Source organism: Gasterosteus aculeatus, chromosome 2, assembly GCF_964276395.1.
Source record: "Gasterosteus aculeatus chromosome 2, fGasAcu3.hap1.1, whole genome shotgun sequence".
Classification (NCBI taxonomy): Eukaryota; Metazoa; Chordata; class Actinopteri; order Perciformes; family Gasterosteidae; genus Gasterosteus; species Gasterosteus aculeatus.
Genome location: NC_135689.1, coordinates 17960073 through 17980483, shown reverse-complemented (window position 1 = coordinate 17980483; position 20411 = coordinate 17960073). Strand labels below are relative to the sequence as shown.

The 20411-nt window shown below is 46.5% G+C and overlaps 2 protein-coding genes across 37 annotated transcripts in view; both read left to right on the top strand.

Moving 5' to 3' along the window:
* The first annotated feature begins 24 nt into the window (after positions 1-24).
* LOC120829788 (ral GTPase-activating protein subunit beta) lies at positions 25-18163 on the top strand. 35 transcript variants are annotated; one of them, XM_040194214.2, is made up of 33 exons: positions 25-564; positions 1354-1574; positions 2411-2613; positions 2807-2973; positions 3071-3257; positions 3466-3597; positions 3803-3981; positions 4456-4524; positions 4992-5143; positions 5469-5715; positions 6279-6314; positions 7067-7268; positions 7358-7525; positions 7600-7714; positions 7865-8012; positions 8158-8222; positions 8339-8483; positions 9872-10002; positions 10463-10645; positions 10806-10954; positions 11212-11399; positions 11492-11595; positions 11723-11878; positions 11993-12058; positions 12447-12656; positions 12932-13090; positions 13262-13430; positions 14432-14554; positions 14662-14798; positions 14889-14997; positions 15128-15206; positions 15830-15978; positions 16219-18163. In XM_040194214.2, the coding sequence occupies exons 2-33, from the start codon at positions 1398-1400 to the stop codon at positions 16410-16412; spliced, it is 4698 nt and encodes a 1565-aa protein (XP_040050148.2). In that variant the 5' UTR covers positions 25-564; positions 1354-1397; the 3' UTR covers positions 16413-18163. The 35 variants fall into 35 exon arrangements, with proteins under 35 accessions (XP_040050148.2, XP_077941791.1, XP_077941890.1 ...); XM_040194213.2 differs by having other exon boundaries at positions 31-270; XM_078085634.1 differs by having other exon boundaries at positions 133-302; positions 9881-10002; positions 11726-11878.
* A 990-nt stretch (positions 18164-19153) lies between these two features.
* Positions 19154-20411, top strand: part of prex1 (phosphatidylinositol-3,4,5-trisphosphate-dependent Rac exchange factor 1) — a 69093-nt gene continuing 67835 nt past the window's right edge. For both annotated transcript variants that reach the window (XM_040194210.2, XM_040194209.2), the window contains exon 1: positions 19154-19608. In XM_040194210.2, coding sequence (XP_040050144.2) covers positions 19465-19608 — 144 coding nt within the window. In that variant the 5' untranslated portion in view covers positions 19154-19464. The remainder of the gene's footprint in view (positions 19609-20411) is intronic.

Here is a 20411-nt window from a genome sequence, read left to right as displayed (position 1 = left end):
TTGATTTGTCATTATGTTTCCCGGAGTAGACCCAAATGGACGCAGAGACGGATTCCGTGCGGAGGGGAGCTTTTGGGGGACCGGGAGCACTTGAAGGCAGCATCAGGTCTGCTGCATTAGCTGTACCATCACAGTAGAGGGCGACAATCCACGCATCCTGTTTCCCGTTAGCTCACCAAGCTGCAATATTCAATCCTTGACATTGCGAAGATGGACGCTGTTATGGTCTAGACCGGGATAGGTAGAAAGCCAAAACTGCAAGTTTCAGAGGTCTGTTATGACAGCATTCCCAGTTCGTACAGGTAAACGAAAACTTAGCTGGCAAGCAACCGTTAGCGCAAAGTTAGGTAGCTAGCTAAATGACAGCTAGCTTAGCTAACGTTGATGCCAACGAACGGGTTAGCGAGTATTAGCCAAACTCGCTAGCAACGTCTGTGCAAATATCGTTAGCTAACAGCGTACTGTCAGATCTCCAAATGATACGTTAGTGTATAGAACAGCAGGGTTTATCCCAACAGCAGCCTCTGGTTTAATCAAGAGAGGCACACAGAAGCCAGCCAGCAGGTAACGTCAGCTAACGTCACCAGCAAGGAGAGAAAGATGTTTTGATGTCAATGCTAACTGACGTTAGCAAGCTAATAATTTTCTGAACCGTTTCCTGGTTGTGATTCCTCGGGTTGTTATCAACGAGGAAAGGAGTTTAGGATACACATGCAGCGTGTCTACGTTTAAGCTTACGGTGCACACAATGTAGCTTGTATATAATGTTGTATAATGTCAGCCTTGATACTTTTTAATATCTCCTAAAGGAGAGAACGTAACGTTAGCCGGAGCAGTAGCATAAAAAACCGGACTGCCGGATGAGTCCTGCTTCCTGTCAAACTAACGTTATAGTCGAAGTTTGGGACATTACATTAAGTATACGTGTATTCGGACTGTTTACACGTTTTTGTTATTTCTTATTGCGCCAAATTATCATTTACTAAAACGATTGTATTACGCTAACGTTACGTATTGTTAACGCAGTAACTGACGTTACCGTTCGATATTGCAGTTTCCCTCCAACGTTACCGAAATACGCTTCATCTGAGTGACGTAAGAGTGATTCAGTTAACGTCAACCAATTGGAAGTTCTACCGATTAATGCAACTTTGATCCCTTACAGTTGGATCCAAGCGATTATCCAATAGAATACCGCACTGTATGGGCGTATTCTACTCGGTCAGCAGCGTTACACATTGACATCCCGTTCCCGTTAATGAGGATGCAGCTCTATCGGTAGAGGAAGTGATCGCCTCTCCTTTTCGCTTTACTCGGCTCTGAGAGGATTGAAAACGATTCCTGTGTCCGCAGGTGGAGGCAGGAGGCGTGAGTAGAGGGCAGCAGACATCCGCAGCATGTATTCCGAGTGGCGCTCGCTGCAGTTGGTGGTGCAGAGTGACCAGGGCCACCTCAGCGTTCTGAACACCTATCCCACCAGCGTGGGCACGGAGGTGGCCAATGCTGTGGTCAAGCCGTTGGGCACAGCGGTGAGCCCCGTCGCCACGGAGAACATCCTCAAGACGGACAAGGAGGTGGGAAACACACGCGTCGCCGTTGCCCCCTTCTCTCTCTGCTATCAACTTGTTTCTGTGTATTCTGCATCTCGACAAGCTGCCCAACCACTTTGTGGAAAACACCCCATGCTGTGTTGGTTATGTGCGTTTGTGTCAGGAGGTTGCACGCACAGGGGATCAGGCTTTATTTATTTGCGTCCGTTCAGCGAGCTCATAAGCCTTAACAGTTGTCCAGGTACCGCTGTTAAAGTTGTGGAGTGATGGCTTCTCTTTTGTAGACCTGAAACACAACAGCAACATCCTCCTCCCTGCACTTCATAGTCCTGTTCATGAGTGATACAACTCTTATTACTATTGTCTCAATAGGAATTTTCCCAAACTGTATTATAAAGACTGTGTTTCATGAAGAATAAAACAATAATGAACTGTTAACCTGCTCTGATGAACCAGAAAGTAAACCACACAGCTCGCAGTGAGCCAGACATCTGTGGTCTTCACGGCTGTCTTTGATGCATTTACATCAGTGTTCAAATGATACATTGACTGGGCAATGATGATCTGGTTGGTCAGGAGTTATTTCTCTTTTGAATAGCCGGTCTGTTTTTTTATTTAGCCAGAATAACATTATAATAACATTATCAGAAACACGGCAGGTTGTTATTGCCATCATCATCTCACTCTAAAGCTTTGAGCATCCTTCATGTGAGGCAGTAAATCAGATATGCTCATCTCCTCAATCGTAGTATGGGAATACTGAGGAATAGGAAACTGCTGAAATGCCTTATGTGTCATAAACCAATGACATAAGACTTATTGAAATTCATGCAAATGAATGGAAACGTTCTGGCTCGTAGGTAAAATGGACCATGGAGGTGCTGTGCTACGGCCTCACCCTCCCCCTGGAGGGGGACACCGTCAAGCTGTGTGTGGACGTGTACACAGACTGGATGATGGCCCTGGTGTCGCCCAGGGATTCCATGCCTCAGCCTGTGGTCAAGGAGCCCAATATGTACGTCCAGACCATCCTCAAACATCTCTACAACGTCTTTGTACCGAGGTACGTCAGAACAGTCCCCTTCCTCCATTAACTGTGGTTCTGAAATTTGAATAAACACTTTTGTTATTGAACCATGCCTGCAGCTGTAGTAACCCTACGTACAGTGGATCCCGGACAAGTGTTCTGTACTCTTTCTCTCTCCCCGATTTCCCCTTTAACCGTTTCATTTCAAACGCTCCGTTTCCCCCTCCAGGCCTGAACAACACAGTCTGAACCACATCAGGCTTTGCCAGCAGGTTCTCTCGGCAGTCCAGAAACTGGCACGAGAGTCCGTTTCCATGGTGAGGGAAACGTGGGAGGTGCTGTTGCTCTTCCTGCTTCGCATCAACGACACATTACTGGCCCCTCCCACTGTCGGAGGTACGACATGCCACTGCACGACACAGCCCCTCCCACTGCACTTGGTTAGCTATTAAGAATGATGACTGAAATCCAATAATCCCCTGATTTCTTTCAGTCGGGGTGGCTGAGAAACTAGCAGAGAAGTTGGTGGCCGTGCTGTTTGAGGTTTGGCTGCTGGCGTGCGCCCGCTGCTTTCCCACGCCACCTTATTGGAAGACGTCGAGGGAGATGCTGGCCAACTGGAGACACCACCCTCCTGTCGTGGAGCAGTGGAGCAGAGTGGCCTGCGCGCTGACCTCCAGGTGGGAAAGGCATCAACTCAGCTTCATCTTGGATTTAGTGCTAGGAAAGCTTGTTGAGGGGGTTGATTTGAGCTAAGATAGTTTGTTTATGTAATCCATAGCAAAACATAGGATTATTGCCTCTGAAGAAGGAAATATATCAGTGGTTGCAGTAGTGATTATCTACTGAGTGTGATCTTTGCATTCCTTGCTCACTCTTTGGTTTCAGGCTGCTGCGCTGCACCCACGGACCATCCTTCCCACCTTTCAAAGTCCCCGACGAGGACGCCAGCCTGATCCCTCTAGATATGGATCACGACTGCGTGGCACAGACGTGGTACCGCTTTCTCCACATGCTCAGGTACATTAGCCCTAATTTGTCTTGGTTCTAACCTGAAAAATATCTGTTCTCTCCCAATCACACTAACTCAAATGGACACAGATTATTAGTATTTATTTATTTCTTATTATTGTTTTTTATGGGTTGGGTTGTACCCAGAAGTACCTCACATCTCCTTCTCCTCTTAAGCTATTTTGCTTATCAGTCAATTTGCTTATTTCGGTAGCAACCCGGTGGACCTGAGCAACCCTGCGATAGTGAGCACCACTCCAAAATTCCAGGAACAGTTCCTCAACTCCAGCGGCTTGCCTCATGAAGTGGTGCTGCATCCGTGTTTGAAACAGCTGCCCCAGATTTTCTTCAGGGCCATGAGGGGCATCAGCTGCTTAGTGGACGCCTTCTTAGGTATGAATGAACAACAGCTCAGTCACATGTCATTGAACACTCCGTGCACATTTTAGCCAAAGCACTGCAAACCGTGAACATTACACAATGTGTTTTAGGGTTTCAAATGCTCTTGCCACCCCTGCAAAGGTGATGGTACTCTGACAAAAATCAAGTAGAAATCCTGTTAATTTTGATCTCTTTACATGTTCAAGTTGAAAAAAGGGGTCATTTTCATGCTATAATAAAATCAATGGGTCCTGGAGGGGAAGAAAAATACATCCAAAAAGCTTAAATGGCCATATTGTTTAGAAAAGGTTTCACAAAAGTGATTAACTAATTAGAAAATATAGTAGTTTGTAGTTAAAATGCCATGAAAGTCTTCTTAAAACCTTTAAATTCCAAGCATCTTTAAATAGTTGTTAACCTCAGGATGAAACATGTGACTCGATAATAGAAACATGTGGGTGTGATCTTTTTCTCTTTACACTGTAGGTGTCTCTGTTGAAAAGAGAGACGTACGGGAGAGGGTGTTCTCTTTTTGTCCAGTGCTGCTCTCTCATGGTACAGACATCCGCTGACACACCGTATAGTGCAATGGTTGTTTCATGGAGATGATACAACCAACTGGGCTTCTAAAATGATACAGCACCAGACATTCCGATTAACCCACCGGATCAATAAGGAGGGGTCTCTTGTGGGTGCCAAAATCAACACGGATGGATGTCAATTACTGCTGATTTGTATCTAACCATTGTCTTGCATGTAGATGAATGAATACTGTTTATGATCACGCCAACTCTGAAGCTATCTCGTTTTCTCTTCTCTCTTATAACATCAGAAATGGGGAAAAATGCTTCAAATGATTCCATTTAACCATAACAAGTTCTCTCCTCTGGAAAAGTTGAAGGATGGAGAATTTTCTTTTTTTTTTTCTTCTCGTTTGCTAATCGGAAATCTCTTTAGTCCGTCGTTGTGAAGGGAAAGATGCTCACTTCCGTTCCCAGCTTATTCTACCTTCCCGTCGACAGGTATATCACGCCCCAGAGCGGACAGTGCTCCGCCCACCCCGGTCAACAGAATGAGCATGTCTCCGCCCCCCTCCATCGCCAACACCACGCCCCCTCACAGCCGCAAGCAGCGACACACGGTGGTCAACAAAACCACGAGCAAGAGCTCAACCGTGAGTAACAAATGACGCAAATGTTGTAAATGTTGTAAAGGTTGTAAGACCTCTCTTTGGTGTCACACGGAAAAAAAGTTATTGGGAATAACTCAAGAATTGATATGCTAATTATTCCTAATAGAAGGTTAATGGTGGTCCACCAAATCAGCGCAGTAGAAAGGATTACATGCGGCATGATTGCGGTTTGTTTCTTAATTTTTCAATTGTGAACCATTTCTGAAAGCGATAGAATCTTCTTATCCAACCTTTCTGCGTGTCGTCTGTTAGTTGCGTCAGTCATGTTGTCAGCAGCCTAATCCGATATACCCTCCCCACCCTGCAGGGCAGCGGTAGTCAACCAACCAAAGCATCCCAGCAGCAGCAGCAGCAGCAGCAGCAGCAGCAGACGTCCTCCTCCCCGACTCTGCTGTCCAGTCCCAACCAGAGCAGCTGGGAGACTCGGCCCCTGCCGGCCCCAGCGCGGCCGAAGGTCAACAGCATCCTTAATCTTTTTGGCCAGTGGCTTTTCGACGCCGCGCTGGTCCACTGTAAGCTCCACAGCGGCCTCAGCCGAGACCCCAGCATGACCGGTAAGACGAGGCGGTGGTTTCTACCCTTCCATCAATGCATGTGCAGGTGGGCGTTTCCTTGGCGTTTTAGCACTATGTCGTTTTTGTGGAGTTACCTGTTTTTTGGTGTCTGTTGTTGTTGTTGTTTTATTACTGTATGTCTTTGGGATATCCTTTTTACTTTTCTTTTTTTCCCCCATCTTCTCTAAGACGTCTTTGTGCTTTTTTTGGGGGGGGGGGTTAGAGGGTTTCGGTTAGAAGTGACCTGGTATGAGATTTCCATCTGATTCTAATCCATGTACACAAACCAACTGTTGGCTAGAACCACATATAGACTAATCATATGCTACGGACGTCATACGGCCACTCACAACACCTACAGTTCCATTTCTTTTCCTCTTTTTGGTGTAGTGTCCTGCATGTGTCTACTGTTATTAATGTTAAAGAGTTGTAACGGGTCAAACGTCATGTATGAGGAGAGCGAAAAAAAAAAAAGAACCCAATTCATGCCTTATATGAATTGATCCCAAAATATTGGCTCTGCTTTGATTTTGTGTCTCTCCACTATTTCTGTTATCTTGCAGCCTCTTTTATCCAAATTCTCCTTTCTTACAAATCTTGTAAGTAGGAATGGCAGCTTGTTTTCCCTCACTTGATTTGCGTTTCTTGACAAATCTTACCCGCTTTTTTAGTTGATTTTCCTCATGATCATCGCCATTGTTTTTTGTTCCCACTGCCTGTCATACATAAAAGTCCACCAGCGTTCTCTCAGCGTTTCTCCAAAGGTGATGGAATGGGTTTCACCAACAGACCACTTGTCTCGACCATAACGTTGCCCTGTTTTATAAGTTATCATTTTATTTCCTTTGGGTCACACTAATCCCTATTATTTTTGTTTTAGACCCCTTAATTTCAGCATCAATGTCTGGTTACTTATGGTTTCCTTTTGTATTGTTGGTTCACTTAAGTTTTGTTTGTATTGGCATGAAGAAGATGTTCTGTAGCTCCAGTGAGCGAGTGTCATATCAGAGGGAGCTGACACAGGGATTTTGCTTTGTGGTCATTTTGTTACTAGCGCACTAATAGACCAGACAAATAGATGGGACTTTTAAGGCAAACTCTTTGTGTCAGAGTTCCCTTTTATAATGCTTTGTTATTATGTCAGCGTGTGTTTATTTAGTCTTAGTGATTAGGTGTCTGCTAAATGGTGCTTTTTTCCTGTTTTAATTTCAACTACGTTTCCTTGTTTTTGTGGTGTGCATATAGCAGCTACACGTCTTTGTTTGCCTGTTTCTCATACCTGCATGTGTACTGGTGACCATGTTAAGATCCAGGGTCCCTTTCATTCTCTGTGTCTTCGGCCTTTCTACAGCGGTAGCCACCCAAGTAGGCATGGACCTGAGGAGGAAGGGTTCCCAAATGTCCACCGAATCCATGGTGTCCAACCCCATGTTCGACGCCAACGAGTTCCCAGAGAGCTACGAGGCGGGACGAGCCGAGGCCTGCGGGACTCTCTGCCGCATCTTCTGTAGCAAGAAAACTGGAGAGGAAATCCTGCCTGTTTACCTGTCCAGGTACCCTAGTCTCTTATTTCTTTTATGTTTTTATCATGTCCAACTATGAGTGTCGGGATTTTCAACTGCAACTGTTTGTCTTTCTGCAGGTTCTACATGATCCTGATTCAGGGTCTGCAGATCTCTGATTTCATCTGTAGACCAGTTCTGGCTTCGATCATTCTCAACTCTTCCTCTCTCTTCTGCACTGACCTGAAGGGCATCAATGTGGTCGTCCCCTACTTCATAGCTGCGCTGGAGACCATAGTGCCGGACAGGTTATTCTCACACTACTATGGTTTTAGTGACATTACTCTTCAGAGGTTTTGATGGGATTTGTTTCTCTTATCAGGGAGCTGTCCAAATTCAAGATGTATGTAAATCCCACCGACCTGAGGCGAGCCTCCATCAACATCCTGCTCGCCATCCTGCCATTGCCGCACCATTTTGGCAACATCAAATCGGAGGTTTCAATTTCATTTATTTGAAATCTTATTTGAAAAAGTGCAGTTTTGGGCTTTGCAGAGTCATTTGAATTTCTTTTTCCTCATTTAAAAAAGCTTTTTCCGTACTGAAAAGTAGCTTGAAGTTCAAAAGAAAACCCGTCTGTTCTCTAGGTTCTGTTGGAAGGAAAGTTCAATGAGGAGGATGGATGGCCTCATGACCAGCCTGTGTCCTTCCTGTCCCTGAGACTACGTCTCGTCAACGTCCTCATCGGTGCCCTTCAGACAGAGACGGACCCCACCAACACGCAGCTCATTCTGGGTATCTACTGGCATATTTATTTGGCCTGCACACTGCAGTTCCTTCATGCTGTCTCAAACAGATTTTGACTGTTTTAATAAATTTAATAAAACTTTAGAAATGACTCAATGTCTTCTATAATTATTGGCCCTTCTTCCCCTCTCAGGTGCGATGCTAAATATCGTTCAAGACTCCGCGCTGCTGGAGTCCATAGGTGCTCAGACTGAAACGGTAAAGCTCCGGTTACTCCTGTGATCTTACTTGTGAGCGACTAACACGCCACAAGGCCGGAAGCAGCGCGACGCACTGGACATCAAGGCCGCTGTGTTTCTCTCTGTGTCGTGTAGGGGAGCATAGACGGGAGCCACGCCACCGCCAGGAGTCAGAGTCACAGCCGGACCAACAGCGGCATTAGTTTCACCAGCGGGGGCAGCACGGAGGCCACCAGCCCGGACTCCGAGCGCCCCGCCCAGGCCCTGCTTCGAGACTACGGTAAGGCGCCGGGCCGCTCCACCTGAACTAACACCGTGGTGCCGGGCCGTTTTAACACAGATCCCCATTAAAAGTGGCTTTGTGTGATCAGTGCCGACTTGCTGAGCAATGCACAGAACATGTGACTTGTTGAATTAACACATTTGTTCTTCATAGCTCACGTGGTTAAAGTGGTATGCAGAGTTAAGAAGCGTTGGGTAAAATGCCTTTGTAGGTGATGCCAACGGTATTTGCTGTGATGCTGTGCTGCTGATTGCTCTCCCTCCCCCCACGCCCCCCTCCTTCCCTCGGCATTTAAAAAGATTTTTGTCTTTTCCTTGGAAGGGCTGAGCGATGTTGGGCTAAATGAATGTGTTGGCATTGCGATATTTTTTTTTCTTTCTAATATGTAATAATCACTGTCCCTTTATTTTGCTTTCAAGTTTCCAGCTATTTTCACTCTAGACTGTGCAGCTTATGTGAAACGTTGTCCTGCAGGAAACTGGAGTATTCCTGGTTACATTGAGTTGTGAGGGGCAGGACGAAGCAGATTGGGAGTGGGGCAGCGATCTGGGGACGGTTGTTACGTACAGCTCGCATGCTCATCATGAGGAAAGGAGTACGGAGTCACAGTCTACGTACAGAAACTGTTGTCGTTCTACACCGTCAGCTTCCCAAGATAGTAGAAACCAGACACGGATAGTCAGCTTTAAAGAAAATGACTTTCTACGGGACAAAATAGACAAAAATGAAGGTTAACAGACGGGAGTGTTATTGGACAAAATGAAAATGAACCAGGCAGAGGGATAATTCACAGCCTTTACCTAAGGTTCTGTTACTTCCACTAGTTGATACCTTTTTTTTAAATCAAACTATTTACTCAACTTTACATTCAGTCGTTCAACACAATTCATTTAAGTTCTACTTCCAGCCTGAGAGAAGGGATGTTGCTCTGCACAGCGGGGGATGAGCTCCCTGCAGCTGGCAGCCGCTCACATGGGGGCAGCAATGTAATCATCCGGGGGAACTCCTGACCGTCAATGTGCGTCCATTTAAAGTGCTCGGCCTCGCACTAAGAAGCTCCCACTCCCAAAACATACCAATCTTACCGTTAAAGTATTTGTTGAACTTCAATCAGGTCGGCCTAGTTATTAATAATCAGTTTGCTTATTGTATCGTGCGTAGAGGTAGTCAGAACGTGATCGCTCAGCCCTTTTCCCTCAGCAGTGTGTCCACTCTCTATAATTCAGCACATTGTGTGCTCTATTCATTTCAAACTGTTAATTAAATGCATGTGTTTTCAGTATGTCATTTCTACTGTTTACCTGGACATGTTTGCTGCTTTGCCTGAATCCTGCTTTGCTCTACTCTCTGCGGTGTTTGGTATTTCGGGGTGTTATATGGTCTAGCTCTTCCAGATACGGCGGCCGGCCTGCTGGTGCGCAGTATCCACCTTGTCACTCAGAGACTCAACTCCCAGTGGCGGCAAGACATGAGCATTTCACTGGCTGCCCTGGAGCTGCTGGCTGGGCTTGCCAAGGTAAATGTACAAACAATAGGATGGTGCTTTCAGGTGGATCAAGTCCACTTCTAAAATAGAAAGTTGATCCCAAGGGAGAAACTCTAAACTGTCAACACAGTACCACAAGGTAGCAGAGGGAGGGAAGTTCCTGGATACAGTCTGCAATTTCCCAGCCTGGTGTTGGCAGTACAGCTTTTCCCAGTTAACCGCTGCATCTGCTCTCTCAGTGCAGCATAGTGGAATAGTAGGACAGACCTGGCTATACAATGTAAATACACGGCACTTGATGTGATATAAATGAAGAGTGCTAAGAGGCAGCAAGAGCAGAGGCTAGTGATCGGTCCAATCAATGTAAACTATTCCTTAAAAAACGCGTATAATCAAATGTTCCGTATTAACGCAGCACACAAAAACTGTTCACATGTGGATCAAACAAAGAACTTGTTTCTTCAATGTTTTGTATATGTGCCCCAACCAGGTGAAGGTGGGAGTGGACTCTGCCGACCGCAAACGTGCCGTCAGCTCCATATGTGGCTACATCGTGTACCAGTGCAGTCGCCCCGCTCCCCTCCAGTCCCGAGACCTCCACTCCATGATCGTCGCCGCCTTCCAGTTTCTGTGCGTGTGGCTCACAGAGCACCCCGACATGCTGGATGAAAAGGTACATTTAAAAGTCCAATTTGAATTTCCTTCCGATACGTTGTTTGCGTAAAAAAAAAAAAGAAAAGCATACATAAAACTGGACTCCTTGCGACGTGTGTGTGGGAAGAAGAATAAGTATTCCTGCTCTGAGGTTAGTTGGCGTTGCCTTTCTGCATCAGGATTGTTTGGTGGAGGTCCTGGAGATCGTGGAGCTGGGGATCTCCGGCAGCAAGTCCCGACAGGAACTGGAGGTGCGTCATAAAGGGGAGAAGGAGCACAACCCAGCTTCCATGAGGGTGAAGGACGCCGCGGAGGCAGCTTTGTCCTGGTGAGATTTTCTATACATCAAACCTGCAAACCTTTTCCCGGTTTTTAAAACCAAAATATGTCGGCCGCGCGAATCGTTGGCGATTCGCGTGGCCGAATGTTTCGGCGCAATCTATGATCTAATCAGATCTGTTTAGAACAATCAAAAGACCGTAGTTAAAAGAGCTTTAGGGTCGACTAGTGTGGCAGGCAAACATGGTTAGCCGCATTGTTAAGTTTGTTTAAGCAAAATGACCCAGTGGCTTTGGTGTTTCCCAGTATCATGCAGGTGCTGGGGGCCTTCCCTTCCCCGAGCGGAACCTCCTCCACCTGCAGCCTGCTGAATGAAGACACCCTGATTCGCTACGCCCGACTCGGCGCCACAGGAGCCAGCAACTTCCGCTACTTCGTCCTGGACAACTCGGTGATCCTCGCCATGCTGGAGCAGCCCCTCGGCAACGAGCAGAGTCAGTAGCTCATCCTCCGCCCTTTGGCGTTACACAACTTTATTGAATTTACTAGCAGGGTCTCCCATGTTAACCTGTGTTTCTCCATAAAGACCCCAGTCCATCAGTGACGGTTCTGATCCGAGGGACGGCTGGCAGACATGCCTGGACCATGCAGCTCTTCCACCAACCCAGAGGAGCTCGGGCCAATCAGAGGGTGAGTTTCACGCCGCGTTGCGAAAGACAACAATGCTAAAGCGACTCCGCTTGTGCGGACATGTGAACATCCGCCACATCCGTTGTGCTGATGGCACAACTGTCCGTGTCGTTGTCTCCGTCCACAGCAGGTGTTTGTTCCCGAGGGCCGTCCGACACCCAACAACGGCGTGGGCATCAAGTACAACGTCAAGCAGAGGCCCTTCCCCGAAGAGGTCGATAAGATCCCGCTTGTCAAAGCAGATGTCAGTATTCCTGACTTGGACGACATTGTCAGCAAAGAGGTGAGATTCACTTCCTGTTGTTGATCTCGTTTTCACTAAGAATGGCATTGTAAATACTTGGGCGGCAGCCTGCAGTCAATTTAATCCATCATACCGTTTATCATACAAACTTAGGTGGGTTGTTTGGGCTGGCAGGATGATTCCAGAGCTACAAGTGCACTGATAAGTAATATTCCACATGTGAGTTCTGTTTGGTGTCTCCTGGCATAAAGGGTCAAATCATCTGAATTGGTGAAAAGTGTGTGAGGATGTCGGATGGTGGCCGATTTCTAACTTCAGTACAATACCTCTTGCAATAATTTATAGCTGAAAGAAATGTTGGTGTGAAAGACTTGAATCTGCACCTCTCTGACACCGTGTTGAGAGTCTTAACATTCAAACGGTTGCACTGGGATGTTGTACTGGGGTGAATGGCCCAGGTTTAGCTGATTAAACGGTCACTGGGAATCGGCTTTCGGGAGGCAGCACTTCAGCATTTGTGGGTTCATGCTGAATTTATGCAACAGAGTATTGCGGCCTCTTGAATATGACCCCATCCTCCTCTTCCTCCTTCTCTTCTTCTTTTCAGCTGGAACTTCAGCATGACAGGCTTCGAATTCTGATGACCAAGCAGATCGAGTATGAGAACGCCTTGGAGCGGCACAGCGAGGAAATCTGGAAGTGCAAGCCTTACCCTGACCCACGGACGGACTGCAAACCTCCTTCACCGTCGCGGGAGTTCCAGACGGCGCGCCTCTTCCTCTCCCACTTCGGCTTTCTGTCTCTGGAGGCGCTCAAGGTCGGTAAACATAATTTGTGCGATCGTGGCTGATGAGGAATTGTCATGGATTGAAGCTGCAAAGAGCATTTTCATGCCACTATCAAATCCGCCGGCGACTCCTACTTCACTTTAATTGACTTTTACAACGTGGTTCTATTCAAACCTCTGAGGAAGTAAGGATATTTATTTATTGCATTTGGTAATGACACTGTGATGTATGACGTTTTTTCCTCTTATGCACGTGGTCTTTTGATGAGCTGCATTTAAAATGCATATTTATTTGTAATCGGTAGGAGCCCAACAACAGTCGTCTACCTCCTCATCTGATTGCCCTGGAGTCATCGCTTCCAGGGTTTTTTGATGACGTCAGTTACCTGGACTTGCTTCCCTGCCGTCCATTCGACACAGTCTTTATTTTCTACGTGAGGGCCGGACAGAAAAGCAGCCCAGAGGTAAAGAGATTCACTGCAGGTTCTTTATAAAATGGCGCTATGCTGGGTAATGTTGCCAAATGTTCCGCTTTTTAAAATTCCAAATGCAATGAAATGGCTTGAATCTAGCATACAGATACAGATGTCGGACCTCAACACGTGTATAAATAAGGAACGTGTCGCTGCCTTCAGATCCTGAAGAATGTGGAGTCATCGTCCAGTGTCCAGCCCCACTTTTTGGAGTTCGTCTTGTCCTTGGGCTGGCCTGTGGACGTGGGACGCCACCCAGGATGGACAGGACACCTGGACACCAGCTGGTCCCTCAACTCCTACTCTGACAGCAACGAAATAAACCAAACTGGTGAGTTCAAAGCCAGTTACTGTGCTGACAACAGGGCATCTGTTATTTATCTGCCTGTTGGATGTTGAAAGAACGAACGTGATCAAAATTGGAAGCCCGGTTGAAGTTATTCTGCACAAATTCAGCCGAACAACTTCTCTCGTTGTGGTAGATTTGTTCATCAGATCACTGGTCGAGTATCAGCGCTGCGTTTTCAAAGGCAGGAGAAGTTCTGTCGGCCCGCAGGCCAGAAGAACAACTGACTAACATCAGGAAGAACAGAGTTTTATATTTCTTGTTAAATATAAAAGAAACGATCTCTATTGACCCTAAACTAGCATAGAGGAGGAGCAGGTCCTCCCGCCGCAACACAGGATCCAATCACATACAATGTGTGGTCTCCTCACATTAATGTGAACATAGCGAACAAAGCGTGAGTGTTGTATGGTGCCTGGTGTGTCTCTAAATCTCATCCTTATCAGAGCTCTGTCTGCCTGGTTGACACTTTCTGCTTTGCCCTCTGACCTCCGACCCTCTGCACTCCTCAAGACAGTGACTCCCTAAATGAGCACTATGAAAGAGCTTTTGATTATCAATATGTGCTGTAATGAAGTGAATGTTGGAGTCAAAGCTTTTCCATCAGTGTCATCCAGAACAATATAACATGGAGATGAAACCTGAGAGCACACTCATGGAACAGAGAAGTATTGGTGAATGGCTGAAAGAACAGTCTGTATGATACTTGGAAAAAAATCTTTTCATAAAAAACACAAGCTATTAAAAAAAAAACTTGGTTCTTTATTATCATAAAGCTACAGACTTGGAAAAACAGGATGATTAACAGGATGGACGCTATGTAGAGCTTTGCTTTATGGTGACTATGATGGGATGAAATTGGTAATTAGTGTCTGTAGAATTTCTCCATTTACTTTAATATACTTGTCTTGAGTATTTTTTATGTTATTTCTATTTCTTTTCTGTTATACACGAAGAAGCCCATGCTGTTTTCTTCCTCCCTGCAGAAGTCCCAGCCACTCCTGAGGACACCGGAGGTTCCATGTTCAACGGGGAGAAGAAGGTTTTGTACTACGCCGATGCTCTGACTGAGATCGCCTTCGTCGTTCCATCTTTAACAGAGAACTCGGGTCAGTATTCAGTGCGTTGAGCACTCGTGTATAGATGGTGAATGCGACGGAAACCCGTGGAGGGATTTGGGGGCTGATCGAGTTGTTTGCTCCTTGTCGCCTCCCAGAGGAGTCCTCGGTGCACAGCGACTCCACGGTGGAGGCAGACACCAACGCAGACGCCGTGCCGGCTCCACACAAACAACCCAATCTCACCCTGGAGCTGTTCCCCAACCACTCTGAAAACCTGGAGTCGGCCAAAAAGGTACGGCTGGGCTCGCGCATGCCGGCACAGGTTAGGACTTCTGCTGCTTTCATTTAGTTCACCTCACCGTGTGCTGTGCTATATCTGCAGCTGAGTCCGTTGGTGAAGACCAAGAGGTCATCGACTGGGAAATCTTTCCCACCGCTGGGTCCTGAGACGAAGGTGTTTGTGGTGTGGGTGGAGCGCTTTGATGACATTGGTGGGCACACATTCTCCTCTCCTAGTCTAGCATTACTGCACACACAATAAAGCTTAGTAAAACTAGAGGCTGGTTCTAAAGAGACGGGTGAATTGATGTACATGAATGTTCCTGTTTTTGTTGTTTTTAGAGAACTTCCCCTTGTCTGATCTCTTGGCGGAAACCAGCACGGGCTTAGAAGCCAGCATGACCAACAGCACTTCCTGCAGGTATTCAGATGAGAACATGCGGTTCGTCAAATGGTTTTGGTCAGGTGCAAAAATAAAAAGAACACTGCAAAACATCACGTGCGCTCACATGCTGGATAACAAACACACACAGTGCAATCAGTAAAACATGCAGCGTGTGCAAAAGGCAGGCAGGGAAAAGGAAGTGGGGCAGAGCTGTGATCATGATTACGGACGATAGAACTATGGCACTAGAGATGGGTTGTGAGTTGTGGTCAAACCGATTTTAAATAGCTAGTATTTAAACAGACACAGCAACCCTTGTTGTCCCGAGGTGTGTGATTGGATCTGATAACATGAAACAGGTCATTTGATTAGTGAGATGTGTTCCGAGCAGCTGAGGAGTCCCAGAACAATAACTGACGCCTAGCATTTGTAAAGATTGATACATTAGGTTTAAAGCATTAGGTAAAGCATGCAAGGAAGCTGTTAAAGTTAGTGAAAAGATATCAAGTGTAGTTGCATTTACACTTGAGATCAGGGAAGTTTGCAGTCTGATCTATCAACACACACCTCTACGTATGCATGTGGGACATATTGGGTTTTCTATTATTTGTCGAAAGGAATGCTACGAATTCTGTTTTTCTGCATCGTTCCCGCTGCAGGTCGGGCTTACTAGAGAAGGACGTTCCTCTGATCTTCATCCAGCCCCTGAAGACGGGGCTCTTCAGGATCCGGCTGCATGGAGCCATGGGTAAATTTGGGATGGTGATTCCCCTGGTGGACGGCATGGTGGTCAGCCGCAGAGCGCTAGGTAACTGCCTCCCTCCTTAGCACAAGCTCCTGTTCTTCAGAAAGAACAGAGGCAGAACATGTCGGAACGTATAATATGGTTTGTACCACAAAGGGCACAAGTTCATCTTTTCAGTTGACTGACTCAAATCCTAAATGTAAAATTGAAATAATTGAAATATATTAATTAATCTAAATAAATGTATGTGACATTACTTCGTACTTCCCATCTGACCCCTTTGTCCCGGTGCTCCTCCCGCAGGGTTTCTCGTGCGCCAAACGGTCATCAACGTGTGCCGGCGGAAGCGCCTGGAAAGTGACTTGTACAACCCGCCTCACGTGCGGCGGAAGCAGAAAATAACGGAGATGGTCCAGCGTTACCGCAACAAGCAGCTGGAGCCCGAGTTTTACACCTCGCTCTTCCACGAGGTGGGGGAGGGAAAGCCTCACCTCTAACCCTTCCTCCCCCGCCCTGTCCTAACACTGGCTAACACAAGCACACACACACACACACACTCACTTGTTTTACACTCATACACCATTTACAACTGTGCGTGTTTACATATACACACCCCCACCCTATACACACACACACAGAATCTTTATATTTATACTGTACTGTTTTGTTATTTAAATGAATACATATATCAACACTGTCTGCCTTTTGACTGAGAGCAAAGTGTCAAACACCCGGCGGCGCTGGAATGAGCTGCATCGCTGCGTCGCGGCGGCGGCGGTCTCTTCGTTTAAGGTTCACGCTTTGAGGCAAAAGACTTCCTGCTCGTCATTAACTGCAATACGATAGCTACACTGTTGGCCTTTCTGGAATTGTAAAGAGCGCGTCCTTTTTTTAAACCCGCGATGCGTCGATTTCATGACGGTTTGGTAGTACAGAGGTCCCGGATCGCCTTCTGGATGTCTGTTTTTCTTTTAATCTAACATATTTCAGGGGTTTGGATTTTTGCCAAGGAGAAAAACACCCAAGTGTTGTCGAAAACAAAGAAAAGAGGAAAGGTTTGGTAAAAATGTATCACAAAAATATACATACATGTGTTAATCCCTGATCTAAGAAGAGAAACTCTCCTCCACCGTTAAAGTCTTCCTCCTTGTGCTAAACACACATTCAGTCGTCACAGCGGCAGACGGGGCACGCAGGCCTTTTTCCCTTTCGGTTTGGGTTTTCCAGACGTTCTATTGGACTCCTACATTGTATTATTGTATGCGGGAGGTTGGGGGCATTTTTGACACCTGCGCTTGTCCCCCAGTGCTGGCGGAAAGTCATCCCAGCGCCCGTGTGTGTACGCGTGTGAGGAGTCATAGTGACCCCTGAAAAAAGACAAAAGAAAACTCACAGCATTAAGAGATCGGGGGACGTTCTGCTGACGGGATCTTTAGAAAAGGTTCACTCGTAACGCTTGGTAACATCCGAGTTTCCTGATCACAGAGCACTCGACGTTTGCAGGGCTGATATCAAATGACCACGAGAGACATTTAAGGTCTGAAACTGAATAATGAACTCGTCAGAAATAATCGTTTGCCACACTACACACGTTTAAACTTATTTTTTTCATAATTTCCCTCACTTTTGTTTACTCACTGTACTTCTGGTTTTGATTGGAGCCTGTAACAATGTGAATTTATTTATCACAGCGACAAACGGGGCAAACATCTCTTGGGTTTCTTTGGAGGAGTCTTAATGCACTGAGCACGTTTATTTTCTACTCCTGTTTACCCTACATGTCTTTTCTTTTAAAACTGGGGCATTTTTGAAAGCAACCCCCCACCCCCGCTGAAGGAAGACTTTTACCTAGCGAAGTATGAATGAAGGAAAAGGCGCAGTTGAGTTTTTTTTTTTTTAACCTATCATGTTTAATAGTGCAACTTACTTTTTATGACAGTGCTTTCTGCACGTGCCTTTTCTTTTGGAAGAAAAAAGTACATTGAATACTCTTCAGAACTACATACAATCAGTCATACATTGTATACTATGTTACTCCTCTGGTGTTTGATCATATTTAAAGATTTGCCATGTACAGAAGTGGAGGATATGTAAATATATGATAGTGTAAGGCATTTACAAGCTGTCTGTTGCATTCCTCATCTGAGGTGGCGAGAAAAAGTTTTGTATGTATGCAGTTATGTGTGGGAGCCTCACAATGGGTATTGAATGTAACATGCATCAATTAAAACTATTATTGACATTTTAATTTTCTCCTGTTCCTGATGTTTCGCCTGTTATTCACAGGATGGATCTCACTTACTTTTCTTATTCACCTTATACTCCTTTTCCACCAACAATAATAAACACAGCAAAGGCAGCTCACGTGTGATCCAGTATCGCGAGACCAGACGCCCGTAGCGGCACGAGACTCCAACGATCCCGCGTTAAAAAAAAGGACAACTTGTCGTCAAAGCGGGCAAAGGTTGCTGCTGTAACAAATGACAAGGGAGGGTGGTTACTGTTAGTAGAGCCGATAACCCGTTAGACATGTTGTTTTATCACGTTAGCGGTGCGTGTCGTTCCGCGCGCATCCGGCAGAGGGCGCCTTCCTCCCAAACACCAGCCACCATGTAAGCTAACTCACTCAAACTTTTGAAACGTTTAATAGAGTTAAAGGTTTGTCCCCTTATTTAAAATACAGGCTTTAAAGCAACAGCTATAACAACTCAGTAAAGCTTTTACTTAAAGTCTTAGTTTCTGCTGGGATATATGTGCATTCGGCCACGAAGCAGTAACTTAAATAGATGCTTCCATTAGCCTCCTAACAGGCCGTCCCACGTCGGGTATTTCAAGTCACTCGTTAGTAACTCTGGGACCATGTTTTTATCATGTTGAAATACGGTATTAATATTTTTACATCACGTCCTCAAATATTTATGACCTACTCGGGCACGTTAGACATTCTCCAGTAAACACGCTGAATTAGCTCGATTCAGTGCAGCTGCCGTGTTTTTAGTTGGTCAGCGGGTTCACTTAATTATTTATTGTGCTTTTTAATGTCCCTTTGCCACAGTAGCTTAATTCATGTAGCGTTAAGCCTCAATGACCACCGTCACAGATGTTTCCCTCAACGTCTTATTTGTTTTTGTGCGCTCAATAGAGCAGTGAGTTGCGGCCCCCTGCGCGCGCGCGTGTATGTGTGTGTGTGTGTGCGCGCGCGCCGGGTCCTCCCCCCTCCTCCCATCTGAACCCCTCCACTGTCGCGCGGCTCCCTCCCAGCTGGTGCTGCGGCCACACACACACACGCACGCACACGCGGAGCCTCTCTTCTGTCCGTTTGGCACTTTTCAGTGTGGAACTTCATCTCCCGTGTTTGAGTGCACGCGCGTGTCTGCCGCAGCTCGCGAGGTTTTTTTTCTTCTTCTTTTCTTCTGCTTTTAGGAGGAACTTGCCGCACTCGCGATGGACTGAAGCGTCAAACTCTGCAAAGTGTGGATACTTGGAACCGGGAGAGTAACGTCAATCTGTGCAGAGAGGCGCCCGGCGGAGGGGCTTTAACCGGGCACCATGGACGAGGACGACGCGCGCCAGGAGAACGGCGTCCACGCCACCAAGGACTCGGACCGCCAGCAGCGGCTCCGGCTCTGCGTTTTAAACGAAATACTCAACACCGAGCGGGATTACGTGCGCACGCTGCTCTTCCTCCAGTCGGTACGTTTTTGACACGAATCGCCGCTTCACGTTGCTCCCGTGTGCGCGCTCGCGTGGAGCGGCTCGCGCCGCGTGATAAATGTGAATTGTAATATTCCACCTGGCTGCAGTTTACAGGCTGAGTTTCACCTTCAGCCAGCAGCAATTCGTCGGGAGTTCGGTGTGATGTTTTGCGCACACGCGTCGCTCCTGTTTTGTATTCAGGCTTTTAAATCCCACCTCATTGTTATTTGTGTGCATATAGAGAGAGCTTGACCCTCCTCATTGCATCGTTTCATTGTGCTTTTTATTGTCAGCTTTATTCGCAGGCTGCTGGACACGCGCAGTAATCGCTGCTGTGTCTTAATTTTCTGTAATCTTAGCTCACGCTTTTAATGGAAATAAGGTTACCTGAGTAGTACATTCCTTGGGAAGATTCGATTAGGTGTGTGTGTGTGTGTGTGTGTGTGTGGTTGGGGGGTCATTCCCTTGTGTTTAAGCCCCAGGTGAAAGAGAATCACAGAAGAGCTTAATCCACGCTGACTTTGCAAATAAATAGATATTCATGAGCGTTCAGCACCAACACGCCTCCCCGCTTCCTGACACGCATGAGAAACCAGCCACTTCGCTCATCGGCTGCCTTTTGTTGAATGATCTTGTTGTCGTGGTATCGATGATCTCTCGTCATCAGCGGTGCTTGTTGTGCAGTGCAGGTGGCTTCTGCGTCCAGCCGGTGCAAAGTCAGTGTGGCTTCGCCGACTTTATTATAAAGCTTCATTGCTGCCTGTAAGGAAATCCCCTATTTTGTGTGCAAGGGTGTCAAA

Coding starts and splice junctions, on each gene's coding strand:
- LOC120829788 (XM_040194214.2), top strand. CDS start 1,398: ATGTATTCCGAGTGGCGCTCGCTGCAGTTGGTGGTGCAGAGTGACCAG. Junction 2,974..3,070: donor GGCCCCTCCCACTGTCGGAG/GTACGACATGCC, acceptor GATTTCTTTCAG/TCGGGGTGGCTGAGAAACTA. Junction 10,646..10,805: donor CCGACATGCTGGATGAAAAG/GTACATTTAAAA, acceptor TTTCTGCATCAG/GATTGTTTGGTGGAGGTCCT.